The 17,572-nt window shown below is 38.5% G+C and overlaps 1 protein-coding gene across 2 annotated transcripts in view; it reads left to right on the forward strand.

Moving 5' to 3' along the window:
- Window positions 1-9,964: 9,964 nt before the first annotated feature.
- syde2 (synapse defective 1, Rho GTPase, homolog 2 (C. elegans)) overlaps window positions 9,965-17,572 on the forward strand; it is a 46,166-nt gene continuing 38,558 nt past the window's right edge. Inside the window, exon 1 of one of the 2 annotated variants that reach the window (XM_028028163.1) lies at window positions 9,965-12,186. In XM_028028163.1, coding sequence (XP_027883964.1) covers window positions 10,182-12,186 — 2,005 coding nt within the window. In that variant the 5' untranslated portion in view covers window positions 9,965-10,181. The remainder of the gene's footprint in view (window positions 12,187-17,572) is intronic. The other variant, XM_028028164.1, reaches the window with a different exon arrangement.

Here is a 17,572-nt window from a genome sequence, read left to right on the forward strand (position 1 = left end):
GATGCTTTGAAAAGGGACGTGCCCTGAGTGCTGTGTTTTCTCCTGGTGGTGAATTGTTACTGTCTTTGATATAATACCCAGTGCATTCTTTGACTGTAGCCTCTTTGTTTAGTAGAGATCAAGTCACAAGAGGAAAGCATTTCCATCCCCCTGGATGTTACACATGACTGACCTTTTCTTCCATGTTAGGAAGAGAACGTCTTGGACTTCTGTTCCGCTTTTAAAAAAAAAAGCTGAAAGTAAGTTGAATTTTTAAAAACGTGGAATCACTTGACTAAAAGCGACTGCGGGTTGTTTCCTAATTGAAATAAATTTGCATAAACTGGGAGTTGTTTCTTTGCTCCCCAAGGGGCTGTGAAATATGTGAGTCACAGACATGTTTTGTTACTCTGACACATTTACTGGAAGGTCAAGACCTCATGATCTCCTCTGAGTATTCAGGGATCTTCACTGAGCTGGCTGCCAGCAGCTGCTACTGTCTGACTTATGGCATTGTCACACAGTTCACACAATGTTAGAGCTTTTCCTCGTCTAAGCTAGCTACTTTTCTATCTCATTTAAAAACATACTTGTTTGTGTGTAAGGGTTCAATGTTAGGATTCAGTTGCTAGTTTTCCATTTTCTTACATTTAAAAACATATTTTATGCATCTTACTGATTATTATAAAGTAATACTAACTTCAGTTAGTCATCCAACATTTGTTTTCTGCTTTTAGGTTTTAAAATAAAGAAAACAGAAATTTCAACAGTTTTGGAAAAAGAAAAAGATAAGATTGAAACTTTTTTTTCTATGGAATGTTGATATCTGTGGAAATGATGTAAAGGAAACATATTTTCCAACCTAATAATAAAAAACAATACTTGTGCTTGTAGTGCCATTCTGTCATGGACATTCCATGAAAAAGATAGAACTACTGCTATAACCTTCATTTGTTATTACATTTAAAAACTTTTGTTGGTTCTTTATCATTTTTCAAGTTCCAAAGAGAAATGAAGATGCCAATGCCTAAGTCTGCAGTTGTCACAGTTTTTATTTTTATTTTTTTTTTGGATATTGATCTGTGAAATGTTCAACACTTGGGATATTTCTTCACTTCTTCATAACTTTATCCCTGAACTTGTTCTGGTTTTCATGATGCTGTTACTTGAACTACAGTGTGAAAGTAAAGCGCTGCTGCTGGAAACAAATCCATGGGACACTCAGATTTATTTTTAGTGAAAGCTAGCTATCAGGTTCCTTATGGTGTGTTTTCTCTCAGCTTATGTTTACCCATGTCTGCACACATCTCAAACAGCTTCACTCATTCTACGCTGTTGTCTTGAGGTAAACGGTTGTTTTTCACACCAGTAATCTGCTTGACAGTGGTGAAACAGGTGCTTGGGGAAAAACTCATTATCTGTGGGCCAGGAAACAAATATTTCCCTCTCTGTGTATCATTTTTTCTTGGATAATTACAACACCCTCCACACTCATTGACAAAAAAACAAAAGTCTAATGTTTTTTCCGAACATAATTTAAATCTCCTTCTGTAACATTTCACAGGGTTGCAGCAGTCAAATCGATCTCTGACTGTTCATCAGCGCCGTGTTTTCTCATATGTTCTCCTCTCCACTCACTTCACAGTTATTTTATACAAATTAGATCTGCAAATGGAGATGGAGTTAACTGGTAAACAATTTCTGTATTGTGTTGACCATGTTTTGGGTGATTGTGCAGTTAAAAGACCCAATAATTAACCATTTTATCCCCTGGCAGAGGTCAGGCCCACAGCATTACAGATCCTCCACCATACTTCATTTAAATTCAGTTTATTTACCTATAGCATTAATTCACAATGCATGTCATCTCAAGTTACTTTACCCAAAAAAATTCAATTCAATCCAATTATAATTATATTCCAGTTGACCATAGTTATCCAGCATTATGGTCAAGTTTAGTTTATTAGAAAATTTTCAGTCACAGGAAGTTCGATTTCATGCAGCATTCACAACTTTAACTGGAAGAAACCTCCAGCACAACAGAACCAGGTTCAGTGTGAACAGCAATCTACCACAACACACACAAAAAAGAAACAGTAGCACTGATCTAGAACTACTTTCTATGTTATAGAAAGGTTAAAAGCTTAAGGTAGCAGCAGCTCCTTTTGTGGCTTTGCCTTTGAGAGTAACATGAAACAAATCAGCTCTGAGCCGGTCGTAAAATCCAAAGGATGAAAGAGAGCACCTACAGTTAGGCATAGCAAAAGTTCAGCCAAATACTATGAGACAGGGTTAAACACTGGAAGACGGGGCCAGGTGTATCATCTATAGAAGAACATTGAGTTGTTGACAGCAGTAGCTCAGTCGATGCCCCCATCCAAGCAGCTAAACACAACGACGAACCACATGTAGCTTCTGTGAGGAGCAAGAAACAGAAAGTTAAAAGTTGAAATAACAGCAAATAATGCAAAATTGGAGAGAAAGAGACTTTTTCTTTTTTTGAGTGGAAACTTCCAATCTGTGGTCAGACGGGAACATAATACTGCAAATCGCAGGAGCATTGCGGTGCAGGCTGCTGATTGCAGCTGAATATTTCCAAACCCTTCCTCTTCTTTGATGCTGACGTGAAAAGTTTTACTTTTCCATACCACCCAAGTTCATCTGGGATGTACATTAAGCTTGAAGTAGCGACAAAGTAATGATTAAACAGTAGCTGCAAACAGTAATTAACAGGAGTGTGTGTGGGGAAGAAGAGACGAGGTTTCATATTTCCAAAAAATCAACAAGAATGAACAGTTTATATAACATCCATCTGTTAGAGAAAGTGCTTAAGGTAAAAGAAAGCTCTGGATGTGCCTGGAGGAATGGAAAACCTTCATTGCCTATAACCACAACATACCAACACTGCAGAAAACATTAAAGGAAAATAAGAGTGTGCAGTTTTCACACAGAAGGTATTTATGTAATTACACAGACGTCACTCGGGAAAATGTTCGTACTATTTTATTCTCTGATAATGGAGAACAGTAGCGAGCGGCAAGAAGTCTGACTTCTTTTCATGATAAACATGTCAGCGGCTGTCTCTTGATAATGATAAGAACCAGACACAGACAGCCCAGGCTCTGTGTGTGGGTGTGTGTGTTTGAATTAGCCTTTGGAACACAGTTAACTGGTCAGGAATTGAGATGATACTATCTGTGTGAATCCTGTTATCTAGACCCTGGTCCTGTGATTGTACCTAAATAAAATAAATGAGAGGCTTTGTGAAGTGTGAGTACAATACGCTGTCTTTAAGTTTAAAAGTTTGTACATGTCATGGAATAATCAAACAGACCTCAGATCATCATAGTATAGTTTTATACAACTTTAAAATCATTAAATATATGTCAATATTACACAATGTCAAAAATGAGTTAACTAACGCAATAAATTCAATAGTTTCTAGAACCACCTTCTAGAATTACTTAAAGTTTTGCAGGGTGACTTCATTAGTAACTTATGTTATGGGATAGAGGTGATATATATATATATATATATATATATATATATATATATATATATATATATATATATATATATATATATATAAAGCTTGTCTTTTTATGTGAAGTTTTAATATTAAAAAATAAAAACAATCCCTCTCATTATTCAGAAATTCAGTGTATCAAAATTATTTTGGCAATTCTAACTGTTCTAATACAGAGAAGGTTTAGTCTGATTTAATGGGCCAGTAAGGTATAGAATGATTTTAATGGTCCCTTATTTTGTTTGCTGTGTTTTTATGCATTTTATGTAAGGATTTCATTTCAACTGTTGTAACATCTTGAAAATATTTTTTTTCCATCTTTTGCTTGTAGATTTGCAGCATCTTGGAATTGTTGCTTTAATTAACTCAATTTGAGCTTAAATATATGTCAATATTACACAGTGTCAAAATGTGTAATATTTACTGAAGCTTGTGTCTGACAAGCTTCAGTTGTCAGACACGTGATCATGCATGGAGTTCAACCATGTTAATATAAACTCAAGGTTAATATATATCAGAAATGCAGCAACATTTTAAAAGTTGCTTTGCCAATATTAAAACCAGAACAATAAACTCTTATTCACTGTACAAATGGATTTTCTATCCTCACAATAATTAACTGACTTGTTTTTGGCAGCAGCAGTATAAAAGAGGTCCCACTTAGAAAGTATTTGTCTCTAAAAACATTGTAAAAGCCACAATAAAATGACAAAAGAATTTAGCAAGACATTTCTGGGCATAAACTGAAAGGAGGCCAAATTGTAGATCCTTTAGATTATGCGCGAGTAGCAAAATGGAAGTGAATGAGAAGAATGCCTCTCTCAAGAATTTAGAGCAGCAAGCTTTTGGCAAGGCTAACCTGACAAGGATCCTCCAGCCTAATTTATACCCTGAGAAAGGCTTGTGTCCACAGGCATAAATTTAGCTGCGGTGTGCTCTGAGAAATAAAAAAAACATAAAAAAAAACAGGGCCCATAAACAATCTGGGAAAGACTTGGGGAACAATGGACAACCATCAGGAGGAGAGCCCCAACAGCTGCAAAGCCCCAAGTCCCAACATGCACTTACAGACACATAAATGTGCACAATGTTCACAATTGCACACAGATTCCTTTTATTTTTTTCTTCTTTCTTGCTCTCTCTTTAACACACACACATGCGCACGCCCGCGCACACACCCCTCTCTACCACATACACTGCCTGACCATGCCATCTGAAAGGGGCCAGTCAAGCAGATGTTCTGCTACTGCTCGCACAAAGAACACAAGTGAATGATGGAAGAAAAAACAGGGAAATAAAAGAGACAAACTTATCTTTATTTTTTTTTTGTTGCACAGTAGATTTCTCACAGCAGAGATCTGAGTTGGGAGTTCTGTGAGAAAAGAAGTCTTGATTTATATTAACCTCTGTATCTCTCATCCAGTTCAGTAAACACTCTTATTTGCCTTCTCTTATGTTGATGACTGAGGAAGAAATAAATAATTTCATAAACTACCCAGGTCCATATTCTCAAAAAATCCTAGGACTAAGTGTAGCTCCTAGTGACATCACCTTAAGAAAAATCTTATATACTTAAAGTTTCTTCTAATAGTGCAGCAAATTACTTTAATGTTTCAGCAAAGTCTTTCGCAAGGTTATAATTTCACAAATTAATCTGATATTCTTACTGTTTTTAATTAAAAAAACAAAACTGAAAAATTCAAGATGACCACCATTGTCATAAGAGAAAATTTATTTTTTCACTAAAATTCCAAATATTTTAGTGCAATAAAGTATTTTATGGGTATAATCATACATTATACCCATTAAAAAAAAATCATATTTATTGATATTTTCCAGCTCTTAAACGTATTTTTGTTGGTGAACAAGATGGACACCATGGTTGTCCTGGATTTATGAGTGTGTTTGGTGTCAAACCATTCATATTTATACAGACCTTGAACCATAGAAGTCATATATATTCTCCTCAACTTGTTTTGTCTGGCGGCCATTTTTCAAAGTGGCCATTATAGTTGTAGTGCAGAATATATGTTTACACTAAAATAAGCAGCTGATATTATTAGTAGTGGGCACTGCTAACCAATAAGTATCTTAGCGCCGCTAATGCTAAACTGCTGAACACATAAACAAAATTTGTTCAAGCTAACGGCAATCATGAAAAAAGCCGTCGTTCACCCTTTAGAATGCCACATATTATTACTTTAAAGTTGTACGAATTTGATGACTAAAGTCGAAAACACATGATGTGACAAAATTGTGAAAATGAGTAACATTTTATGCCAATAAAAGGCAGAAAAATGGCAGCCATTTTGGAAAAGGGGGTTTGATCCTGTGGCTAATGGGAAATATGAAAAACATACAACCTGAAGAGTAAGCATACTAACTTTTCTGCTGTTGAGGAGGACTTTCAGTGAGCCTCAGAGTGTCCTAAACAAGTAAAGTTTGGAAAAGATAAATATTCTTTCTAAACTGGATAGAGCTGTGCCAACAGCAATAAGTGCTCCTTTGTCCTGTTTGGTTTTTGCATCCTTTACTTCCACATTTTATATTGGTCATTGTGCTTACCATTGTTGCAAGTTGTATCTCTACAAAGGATGTAAAGATATCTTCAGAATGTAATTACTCCTGCACCGTGTACAGTTTCTCTGAATCTGTCCTCTTACCCCTGACACCCCCGCCGTCCCTCCTGCTTTCCCTTTCCCCTCTTTCAGACACAAAAACACAACACACGACAGCCTGCAGGTTTTGACCTGTGAATAACTGCCCAGACAAGGTCTAGTCAGAAAGTCGGGGAGGCAGGGAAAGGATTCAGAGCCGACATGGCTCCTGCAGGCCAATAACAGATGCTTATCATGTTTGACTGGGAGTGGAGCAGTGGGAGTGAAGGGCCCTGTCAATAGACTGCTTTGATTATAAATGCCCCTTAATCACAGGGTGTTTTCTCCCCCTGAAAAATGTGGAGAGGCTCATGATGAAATCAGATTCAGTCAAAGTGTGTGTAGGTGTTTAAGTATACTATATGTGTGTCTTACAGGGAAGGGATTAGGTTGCGCATGTGCACTCATACACCCACTGCAGCTTCCCAGCAGTTCATCTTCTTGCACATTCCAACAAGAGGCAACAGCAAACAAACAGTTTAAGGTTCAAGTGAAACATGCTCCATTTTGTTCTCCACCTCCTTAGATGGTCTTACAGCCCTGTGTGGTGCTACAAGCACAGACACACACTGTACACAGGTTAGGTTGGAGATGCAAGGTCAAGAAAGGAGAGGATTACTCAAGATTGACTTCAGATAAAACTCCAGTGATCCATAACTAGAGCAGTACCTCCTTCTGTGCTGCAGTTGTGGCTGAATGGGATGAAACATGTCCTTTGTGTGCGTAATAATGACGATGAAACAATGACTTGGCTAATTCCATGTGACAGACATAACCCTTATCATTTGGAAAAAGAGTAAGAGTGGTATGTGGAATGGATAGTTAACCACCATCCTCCTTATTGTTTCCTGCTGAGACAGACATTTTTCTCTTCTCTCAGCAGAGTGTAAGCACATATTTCCCCCTGAGATGGAGATTGTTCTCACTGCAGTTTGCTGAAATGCATTAGCAGCTACAAGTGAAGGTGGTAATTTGAAGTCCTGACTCAACTGCTCCCACTCCAATTTTAATTCAGGCTTCAGGGAGCGACACAAGCGGAGGTTTAGTGGAATAACGTCCATCTGTTCTTCTGCTGACAGAATTATACTGACTGGGAGGGTTAAAATCTTTTAAACAGATTGTTACTGTAAAAGAGCCATGTAATACAAATGGGTGAAAAGACATTAGTAACATTTGCAACTCAACTACCCTCCGTTTAAATGAAGCAAAGATACAGATCTTTTTCCTCAATTCATTGCTTTTGCTGGTCAAAGGTCACTAATATCTTTGCAGACCCCACACATGCTGCACACAAGCTTTTTAGACTTAAACTTTCAAGTCAGAGGTGCAGTGTGCTATAAAATAGGTTTAAATACACACATTCATATTTATTCCTTTTAGTTGTTTCTAAATCTCCTGACAATCTTTTCACACTGTAGTCAAATCCAGTTTTATCATTTGATAATGAAGCTCATTGCATAAGAAAATAATCTGGCTAATCACACAAAATAGGCGGTGGGTAAAAATTAGGTTATTGGTTCCATATTATAATTTTAAAGTGAGATATAGACTAGATTTTTACATAGGCTACACTGCATAAAAAGACAATTTTTTTTCTCATTGTCTCACATAAAATCATAATTGTTTTTGTTTGTTGACAATAATATATATAATATATAATATGTTTTTTCTAAATTCCTAGAAGAAAGAAATTAAAATGTCTAAACAATTTGAGAAAGCTTGGGTGATGATGTCACAGCTTTGTACGCTTCTGTTAGATCAATTCCAAATATTAGATTTAAATGTTAGCCCACATGTGGATGTGGATTTTACGACCAAACCTCAAACACACTTCTTCCCTATGACATCATGAGAAAAAGAAATATATAAGTGAATTGCGTACCTCCACAAGTCTGGTTTGTTCTGGGGTACAGTTTCCATATGTCTGAGGTTGTCACCTTCATCTTTTATACAAATATGAACGCCATAAGATTGTCTAACCATCTAGTTACTTAGAAGATGGGTTCTGTGTGATAGAGTTGGATGTTTTGTGATGCTAAATGAGTGTGCCAAGCTGAAGCAACTAATACAGTGTTATACAGTGTTTCTTTGATGCATCTCTCTGATCAGGATTAAAATTCTCATAACATTTAGTCATTTGTGCACATAATAGTAGCAGTTTCTCCCTTACAACATGTCGGAAATCCTTTTGGACATGCATCAATTCCTTACGATTTTCTGCTGTTTTATGACATTATCATCTGCTTTTCTCATATCATTCAAAATAAATTATACTTACGAATACTGAAAGTATATTCCACATAAAACTGTTAGTCCTTGATTCAATGGTTGTGTCATTACAAAAAAACTACTTATCAATATCTGTCAAGCAAATTTTAGACATTTCTTCAGGATGCAACAGTTTCTCCCGGTGAATTTCACTTTTCAATGATGATATAGTTTACAGTTGTGCATAGTTGTAACCCAAAGGATGTTTCTAATGTTTGTGGTACGTTTGTACTTTGCATTTGCACGATGCTGTGAACAAATTGGAACTGCAAAGAGCATTTACAGTAGAAATGTGAAGCATACGTATGTATGTAGTGTCTTGTACTCATTTAGCTAAATAAATATAATAACGTGTAACTTCACTGTGGATTTCAAACAGTTGAGCAAATAATGCAGAGTGCTGTTTTGAGCATTTTCAGGTGTTGTCAAATATCTGACTTTTTTGCATTAGGATAACAGTATGATAGTATGATCTGTCATAATGAAAACACAACCAAGCTATTTGACTATCTTATTCATAAACAATGGTGTCAAAACTTTTCACTTTGATGACACTGACTTTTTCATTGATATGAATATTTACGTTTGAGGAAAAAACTATCAGCAATTGACAAGCTCTTGCAGCTTATTTACCAGATTTTGCAGTTTGTACTAAATGTTTTTAAAAATATAACTAGCCGTTGCGCAAATTTGTAATGTGAAGATAGATAGATAGATAGATAGATAGATAGATAGATAGATAGATAGATAGATAGATAGATAGATAGATGTAAAGAGCAATGCCCCACATATGACAAATACAGATAGATAGATAGATAGATAGATAGATAGATAGATAGATAGATAGATAGATAGATAGATAGATAGATAGATAGATAGATAGATAGATAGATGTAAAGAGCAATGCCCCACATATGACAAATACAGATAGATAGATAGATAGATAGATAGATAGATAGATAGATAGATAGATAGATAGATAGATAGATAGATAGATAGATAGATGTAAAGAGCAATGCCCCACATATGACAAATACAGATAGATAGATAGATAGATAGATAGATAGATAGATAGATAGATAGATAGATAGATAGATAGATAGATAGATGTAAAGAGCAATGCCCCACATATGACAAATACAGATAGATAGATAGATAGATAGATAGATAGATAGATAGATAGATAGATAGATAGATAGATAGATAGATAGATAGATAGATAGATAGATAGATAGATAGATAGATAGATAGATAGATAGATAGATAGATAGATGTAAAGAGCAATGCCCCACATATGACAAATACACCAGACAACAAATAGTCTGGTAATTAGTTATGTCGCAAACGATTATTCTGGAACCTATTAATCATGCGCAGGTAAATGACCTAAAATATTTTCTTTCAATAATCTGCGCTTTAAATCTTTGAACTTTGAACCAAGAAAATATTTCAAACATCTGAGCTGCAAACATGGAGAGAGGCGAGGCGCTAGAGAGGAGGGAAGACCGGAGAAAAGAAGTGTGTGCCGTGTGTGTGTAGCACAGGAGAGAGAAAGAGGTGGTGCAGTTGAGCAAAGCGCAGTCCGGAGTGTTTCAGTGGGGCAGCAGAACGGAGGTGACAGCGGAGAATGGAGAGGAGCCCGTCCGCTCGGCGAGCTTTGACCCAGGAGAACCCGCTCGGTCCTTCCCTTCTGGAGCCAGCCTGCTGAGAGACACCGGGAGGAATTAGCCGGAGGGGGGCAGAGGAAAGGAATGGCTGATCCTCTGCGGAGGACTTTACTAGCAAAACTACGGGGGAAGAAGTCCAAAAAAGGAGCGACGCTCAGCGGTGGATACGGATCTGCTGCTGCGGCGAATGGGGGCCGAGAAGGTAAAGAAAAAGTTTTCCCCGAGGAGCCTCGGCCGGTAGTTTTGCTCACAGGGCTGGATTTCACGGCAGAGAGAATGAGCGCATACGAGAATTATGTAGCAGGAGCGCTGGTGCAAACAGAGGGGGCCACAACAGTCCCAGAGAGTCGCGCAGCGGAGGTGGCTGGCTCACGTCCCCGGGAGCCGAGCAGCGGGGGTAGGGTTCACGTTAATGAATGGCTCCTAGGGGCCCCACTTCAAAGAGACGCGCAGTTTGCTGGGGACACGTTAGGAGGAGAGGACAGGAGGCTCAGGGAGCCCAGATCTGCCGGGATCTCTCTCGAAGGACCACATGTGCAGATAAATCGCTTCGTTCCTGCGCCGAGGCAGTGCGGCTTCGGCGATTCGATCGGGTTCGGGGACAGCTCCGGTCAAGCGTTACACCGAGCGCAGGTGCGGGCGCAGACGGGGGTCGTTAGAGCTGCCGTGGCTTGGGTTGCTGATGGTGAGGGGGCAGAGACCAGGAGCCGGGGGTACTCCCGGCACATGGCAGGGACTGTAGTAGCAATTCACACAAACAACACCTGGAACTTTGACCGCCCCGCTCTGGAGGCATACACTCAAACTTCCGTGCATCCAAACTCTGAGGAAAATGTTTTAATCAGAAGCATTGAAAGTTATGAGCCTGACTGTGTCAGGCCCATCGGGGAGACCGCTGGATGCCCTCAGAGCCCAACAGTTTTCCCCACTGACTTACAGATTTGTGATCTCAAAATGCAAACTCTGTGCACCACAGAGGCATCACTGAGGTACCCCTTAGATAGTGAAGATGACGATTACTATGACAATGAAATTCTGCCCTTTTACGAAGCAGTTAAACCAAAAACTGTTGCTAGAGTGGAGGTTGCAGAGATACAGGATAAAGGGCAGGGAGATGATGGTGATAGCGCCCAGGAAACAGACAGGCTCAGAACACAGCTGCAAGAGGCCTATTATCTTCTCATCAACGCTATGAATGATATCAGCTTGGATGTTCAGCAGATTAGTGGTGGCTTAGCTGAGCAGCAAGCCACCTCTTCCTGTAGTAGTCATTCAAGAGACAGCCTGTGCTCCAGGCTCTCTGTCAAAAACACTGACAGTGACTCCTGGTCCTCTGGAGGGAACCACAGTTCCCAGCAGCTTTCTGATACTGAATCACTCCTGCTCTGCCTTACTAGAAGCCTGGAGTCAAAGACAAAGCTGATCAGTAAAAGCACATCCAGCTTGTCAGTGACCAAAAAACCCACATTAGTCCGGTCTGCCAGTGATGGAGTTATTAGGTATCAAGGTCTACCTTCATCTTGTACTCAGGCAACCAAACGGGAAAGTGCATTAGTCCATCATGATAAAGAAGCTTTGGAGTTAAATAAACATGAAGAGGCTGAAGTCTCAAGAGCAGGTGAGCTATCTGAACCGGAGGTGCTTTGCAACACCATCAGCAGTGACGAACTGCTGCAAAATGTCGGAGTTGAGGAGGAACATGGCGGACGGCTGAATGAGAGCAGCGGTTCGGTCAACAGCCTCACAGGTTCTACAGACAGCAACAGCGAAGCAGCAAGTCATCAGGGTCAGGAGGGCAAGCAAGAACAGGCCGAAGTCCGGACACAGGTGGCCCAGTCGGTCAGCAAAGCCTACGGTGTTACTGTGAACAAGATGCAAGAGTGGATGCACAAGGGTCGTCTGCTGTCGTCTGAGATGAAGCAGCGCATTGAGGGTTCGTCTTTACCTCTTGGTGGATGCCAGAGCCAGGATTGGTCCTCCACTCAGGCTAACCTCGGAGGCTGCAAACCAGGGGTCCCGGTTCGAGGGAGTAAATCAGTCAAGGTTAAGTCGTCTACAGTCAAGTCTGCAAGACAGCAGCAGCAGCCAGGTAGGAAGGCTACACAGGGTGGCCTCGTCTCCAGGGGGATCCTCTACCCTTCTTCCTCCCATCTGATTGTTGTCATTCTCCTCCACTCATAGTAGACTCCGTCTGGTGGTGGTCCACCCTTCACTCCTCCACTTTTGGATGCAAAGCAAAGGGACGAGACACCTCAGACCTCTTGCTTTCCTTTGTAGGGGTTCTCTAACCGGTGGCGGGCTTTGTCCTTCACACTAATTTAGCAGCATTTTAACACTAAATTAATTGCACATGAGGTTGTAGGTCAAAATACTCACAGCATAGATCCAGTAACAACTAACTCACTCTTCTGTTAGATTGTTCCCAGTGGTGTTGGTGGTGGGGTTTTATGTGTGTGTCTGTGTTTTATATGTATATATTTTATTTTAATGTTTGTTTCTGAGGAAAAGGTAAAATAATTTTCTATTGCAGTTTTTATGAAAGACATGGAAACATCTGTATCAGGAAACCACAAGTGAGATCATTAGTCAGAGAATTTCTCTGTTTAACGTATTGCCACCAATTTTACAGCTTTTCATGACCAATTTGTAGTTAGAATCGGTACAGAACTTGGTATTTATTTGTTTCCATGTACCACACAGTTCTTACTCTCATTTTTTCCTCATTTATTTTCTTCCACATTCTCTCTTCTCCTCGTGTCCGCTGAGCTTTTCCACAGCTGTGGCCAGAGGAATCCAAGGCGGGAGAGAAGCCACTGCAGTATTTTTCTGCTGCGCTCGTGGTGTGTGATTTGTTTGAGAGAAGAGGGGGTTGTGCTGTCATGTCGCTTTCCTCCCCAGTCATTTGCTCTTGACAGCCCAATGGTAGCTTGCATTTTAAAGAGACTTTGAGTTGAATTTTTGAAATGCCATTCCCGTTGTTTAACTAGTTTGAGCACCTAAGTCACCTAATTCCTCACCATGACTGAACAAAATGAAGGGTGATTAAGTATTTATTGAGGTCATTGCTTGGCTTATCTTGGGAGCTCTAAAAAAGCCTAAAGTTATTCAATACTCACTTAAAGCTCTTGTTTGAGTTGTTTGAAAATTCTCTTAGATTTCAAACTTTAGTGTAAAGTTTTTAGTAAGTCAAATGTCCCAGTTTGGCTTCATATAATTTTGTTTATGCTCTAACAAAATTAGAGTGATGACTTTTCCAGTCATCACTGTTTTGAAACATATATAACTTTATGCATAATGTCTTTTGTGAACATAAGCCTGCCTACACACCTCTTTGCTTTGTTTGTTCATGTGTGTATATGAAGTCAAAAGATTGATTTTGTTTTGGTTTGTCAGAGAAGGCATGCTGGCAGGTGGGCATGATCCAGGTGTCCTGTTTTCACCTGGCATTAGGTCATGAGTCATATATTTGGTTAATGTCGTGTTAAGTCTCAAAAGAATTTGGCAGTGATGTTTCTATGCTAGTCTATGACTGGAATATTTTGAAATTGTACAGACTTTCTATCAAAAAGTCTAAAGATAAGAACAGTATCAGTACTGTATGCTGCCTTTACAGTAGTTTAACTTAATTTAAAAAGACATACACCTGTCCGGCTTTGCAAAATGTAAAATAGAGTTAAAAGGGAGTGTAGATATAAAAAACTGAAACATGAAGTAGAATATATCTAAGGAGTAAATATCAGAGTAGCCAACCTTTTAGGGCAAAATCTGGAAATGAAAATGGAAAAAAAAAAAAAAAGATTTTATTTCGGCTGCTAAAAACATTTGTATCGATATCTTGAAGTGCTACCATTTACATACAAAACCTCAGCGGAAACAGAAGTTTTAGCATTTCATCTTTTTGATTATGTAAGCAGAACTTTAAATGTTTTGACCTGGTCTGTATTAGCAACTTCCCAAAATCGTTGCTGATTTCTTACCAAGTCATATCTGCTTCAAAATATCAATTTTATGAAATTGAATGTTCTTATTTATAAGTTTCATTAGTTGAGGTCAATAAAGTTTGTTTGATTTACCAAATTCCACTCCCAGCTAATTTTATAACAAATTTATAGAAGTTGCGCTAAGCTAGCTTAACTTGTGATTCTTTAAATTTATTACAAAGGCATAAGATTAAAGTTAAAAACAATAAATTCTATCAAGCAAAACCAAATATTTCCAAACCTTTTACCAAATCTTTTGAAAACAAGGCATTTAATATGTTTTTGCTTAATTGTCTAAGGCATTGCTTATCTTCCTAAATCCATCATTATTTGCTGGTTCTGGAGATTTAGACTTGGGCTCTGTGTGTAGGTGTTACAAACAGTGATTATTCTGTTTATTGGGTACAGGCTGGTGATAATGAAATGGTGAGGCTTCTTGAGTGTTGTTGCTGACCATGTTAATCAACATTGTACAGTTACGTACTGTATTTGGGTATATTATACACACATGCCCTTATATAAATGTGTTGTGTTTTGAGAAAGTGTTTTCAGAAACACATGGGTGGCGGTACAAAGATTGTCTTGTCTTATAGTATGCATAAGCCTTGACAGATTTATTGATGTTGCAGATTTGAGCTGGGAGAAACGTGAGGCATCAGGGATCATACTTGGATGGTTTTACAAGATGTTTGAGTCATAATGGTGTCTGCTGCAAGGAGTGGGGAGAGCACTAGTTTTTATTAGCCTTTAAGGGACTTCAGAGCTTCTTTTAAAAGGGCTGTTATTCTTATTTCAGTTTTTGTTCTAATTAAGTCATTTCTGTGTCCTCAAACTTAAATTTTAACCAGCACAATAAAACCCCAACAAAGAAACAATGAGAGAACTGCAACACAGAGGGAAAAAATTGGCTCTTCAGCCAACATATTGAGGACAGCACTGGCAGTACGTGTCAGTGGGATGCAAGTGTTGACATGTGATGTAACCCTGAGCGATCTTAGCTCTGTCCTTGTGTAAAAAGAAAAATCTACACTGACAATCCTCATTAGCATATGAATGAGTGTCAACAGGAATGCATGGCACCCAGCAAAAAGATTCGCTCTAAAGGGAGCTCACAAACCCCGTATACACAACAAAGTTGTGTCTGTAGGGAGTAGAAAATGAGCTGCTGCGTGTTTGCTCCTATAAAAGAGAAGCCTCTATGACGAAAAGGAAAATCAGGAAAGAAATTAAAAGCCTATGGGAAAGTGGATCAAGTGCTTTGTCTTTGTGGAGTAAAAGATCCAGCCACTCATAAGGTTTAGAGATGAATGTAAGTGGGTTTACTCTGTGGCTCACACGGCACAGATCTGCTTGGGCACTTGCAGATTTTTCCTTGGTAACTTTGCAAACCATAACACTCCTCCCCATCTGTGCACTACCTCTTTCTTTCTTTCTCTCTTTCTTTTAGTCTTGTCACAAAGACACAGTCCAGTATTATTGGCTTTGGCCATCTGGTACCTTCAGGTCAGGGGTCCGTCAGTTCTCTTTGCAGTGATCACAAGAGAATTTAGGCTACAAAGAAGCTGACAGGGACCTTGACAGTTTTCAATGTATATGACAGTTTTAATACTACATTTTCCATAAGTATTTTTGTTGGATTGGTTTTGTGGCTGCAGGTCATTAATTTTTTTGACAGTTTGTCATAAGGTGATCTTTTCTTCCTTGTCCTAAAACTGTCCTCCATCTTCTAGATAGAGAATTTATGTATTTTATTTGTGCTTCATGAATCTTCTTAGATGTTTTATTTTTAAATAATTACATGCCTTATGAGGGCATTAAACCTGTTTCCTGCCTTAACTTGGAGGATGAAATTTTACATTTACAATATTTTCCTTGAAAACTTATTAACCAACTAATAAAATTAGCTTTCCTCTCATCTTTGCTAATCATAGTTATTCTTTTTTTATTATTTAATTTTGTTCTTATATTGCCTCTTAGAATATCTTAGTTTATTTCAGGGTTCTTATAAACTCTTCAATCATATAACCACAGTATACCTTGATGTTTCTTAGGATAAAATCCCTAAATTCTTAGCAATCCTTTGTCAGTTTTTATCAGGCTAAATAATAGACTGAGCGGTGAATGAGGCCTATACATTGTCTAACATTTGACAGCAGCTAAAAAGAGGCCAAAATTTTACAAATTGGGTCCAACTTGTCCGGCTTGTTGTTTGTTTTGGAAGCTGCTGTTGCTGCTGTAAAGGAGTGTGATGGTGAAAGGAGACGGCAGCAAAGATTTAAATCTCCAGCCGTGGTCTGGAATGCCGTTCGTGTCGGAACATGCTTCCTTTTCTAGTTATGAAAGACCCCTTGAAGAAGACAGCTTGTCGACAAAAGTGCCGTGTGTAGTCTCGGCATCAGGGTCAGTAGTTTCGGGGAGGTTTTGGTTCTAATTGGTCCTTTTTTTCAAATAAAAATATTTTGTTTTGTAGAAATAAATTAAAAGTGACTTGATTTCTATATTTAATGTTGCTCTTTAGCTTTGTTTGTTGTTTATGGGTCTTTGTCCATCCTAAAACCAAAACGTCTTGAAATTGTGGTTTTTCTGGTAAGAAATTGAGTTTATTGTTGCAAATGATCCATTTTAGGTAAAAAGATTAAAGTTTTTAGTGTATTTTTCCTTACAAAACAAAGTTAATGGTGCACCGTAGTACAATCCCCCGTTTTCTGCTACAGTACGTTCTAACCTTATGAGTTTTCAGTAAAAATTGAAAGGCTACCTGAAACGCAGCCAGACTGGAGCAGATAAAATCATAGCATCACAGATGAGTGCAGCCTGGCAGTTCAAGCCCACACAGTCACGCATGGAACTCAGCGAACCAGCAGAAATAAAATCCTGGCTTCTCCTTTTACAAAAACTTTAATATTACTCAACTGCAGGTCCTCAAAATCTCCAATCGAGACTTTGCGAACACACAATACAAATGTGATTCTGAATGCAAGTCCTCTGTAAATGAAGCAAAAAGAAGGTTCTGCTTGTGTCTGACATCAAATGAAAAACAAGAAATGTTGTTGTTACTCGTTCAAGATTAGGATTTTACTGTGCAAACAAAGCTGATTCAGAAATCAAATTAACTGGAATGTTTACAAGGTGGAGCGCAAGAGAGTTTAATCCCCAACTTAGATTAGTCCATTCCCACATAATGTTCTAGCTGTAGCTCAGGAAAGATTAACCCCTTCTTTTGTTGCGGTGTAATAAATTTCAGTGTGTATGTTTATGGGACAATAGTTACTTTATAAAGCTGTAGATTTCTGGAATACTGCTGGGACAGGCCTGTAGACTCTAGGTGAGGCATGGCAAGTTTTTTTGTGCTGCGGCATTCAGAAAGAAGGCAAAGTGTTTTACAAGGAAATAAAGAAAAAATCCCATTACACACATTAAATATAGTACGAGAATAATAGTAAAATTTGAATATAAAAGAAAGAAATGCATTGAAAACAAATAAATAGCTCAGGC

This window comes from Xiphophorus couchianus, chromosome 9, assembly GCF_001444195.1.
Source record: "Xiphophorus couchianus chromosome 9, X_couchianus-1.0, whole genome shotgun sequence".
NCBI lineage: Eukaryota > Metazoa > Chordata > Actinopteri > Cyprinodontiformes > Poeciliidae > Xiphophorus > Xiphophorus couchianus.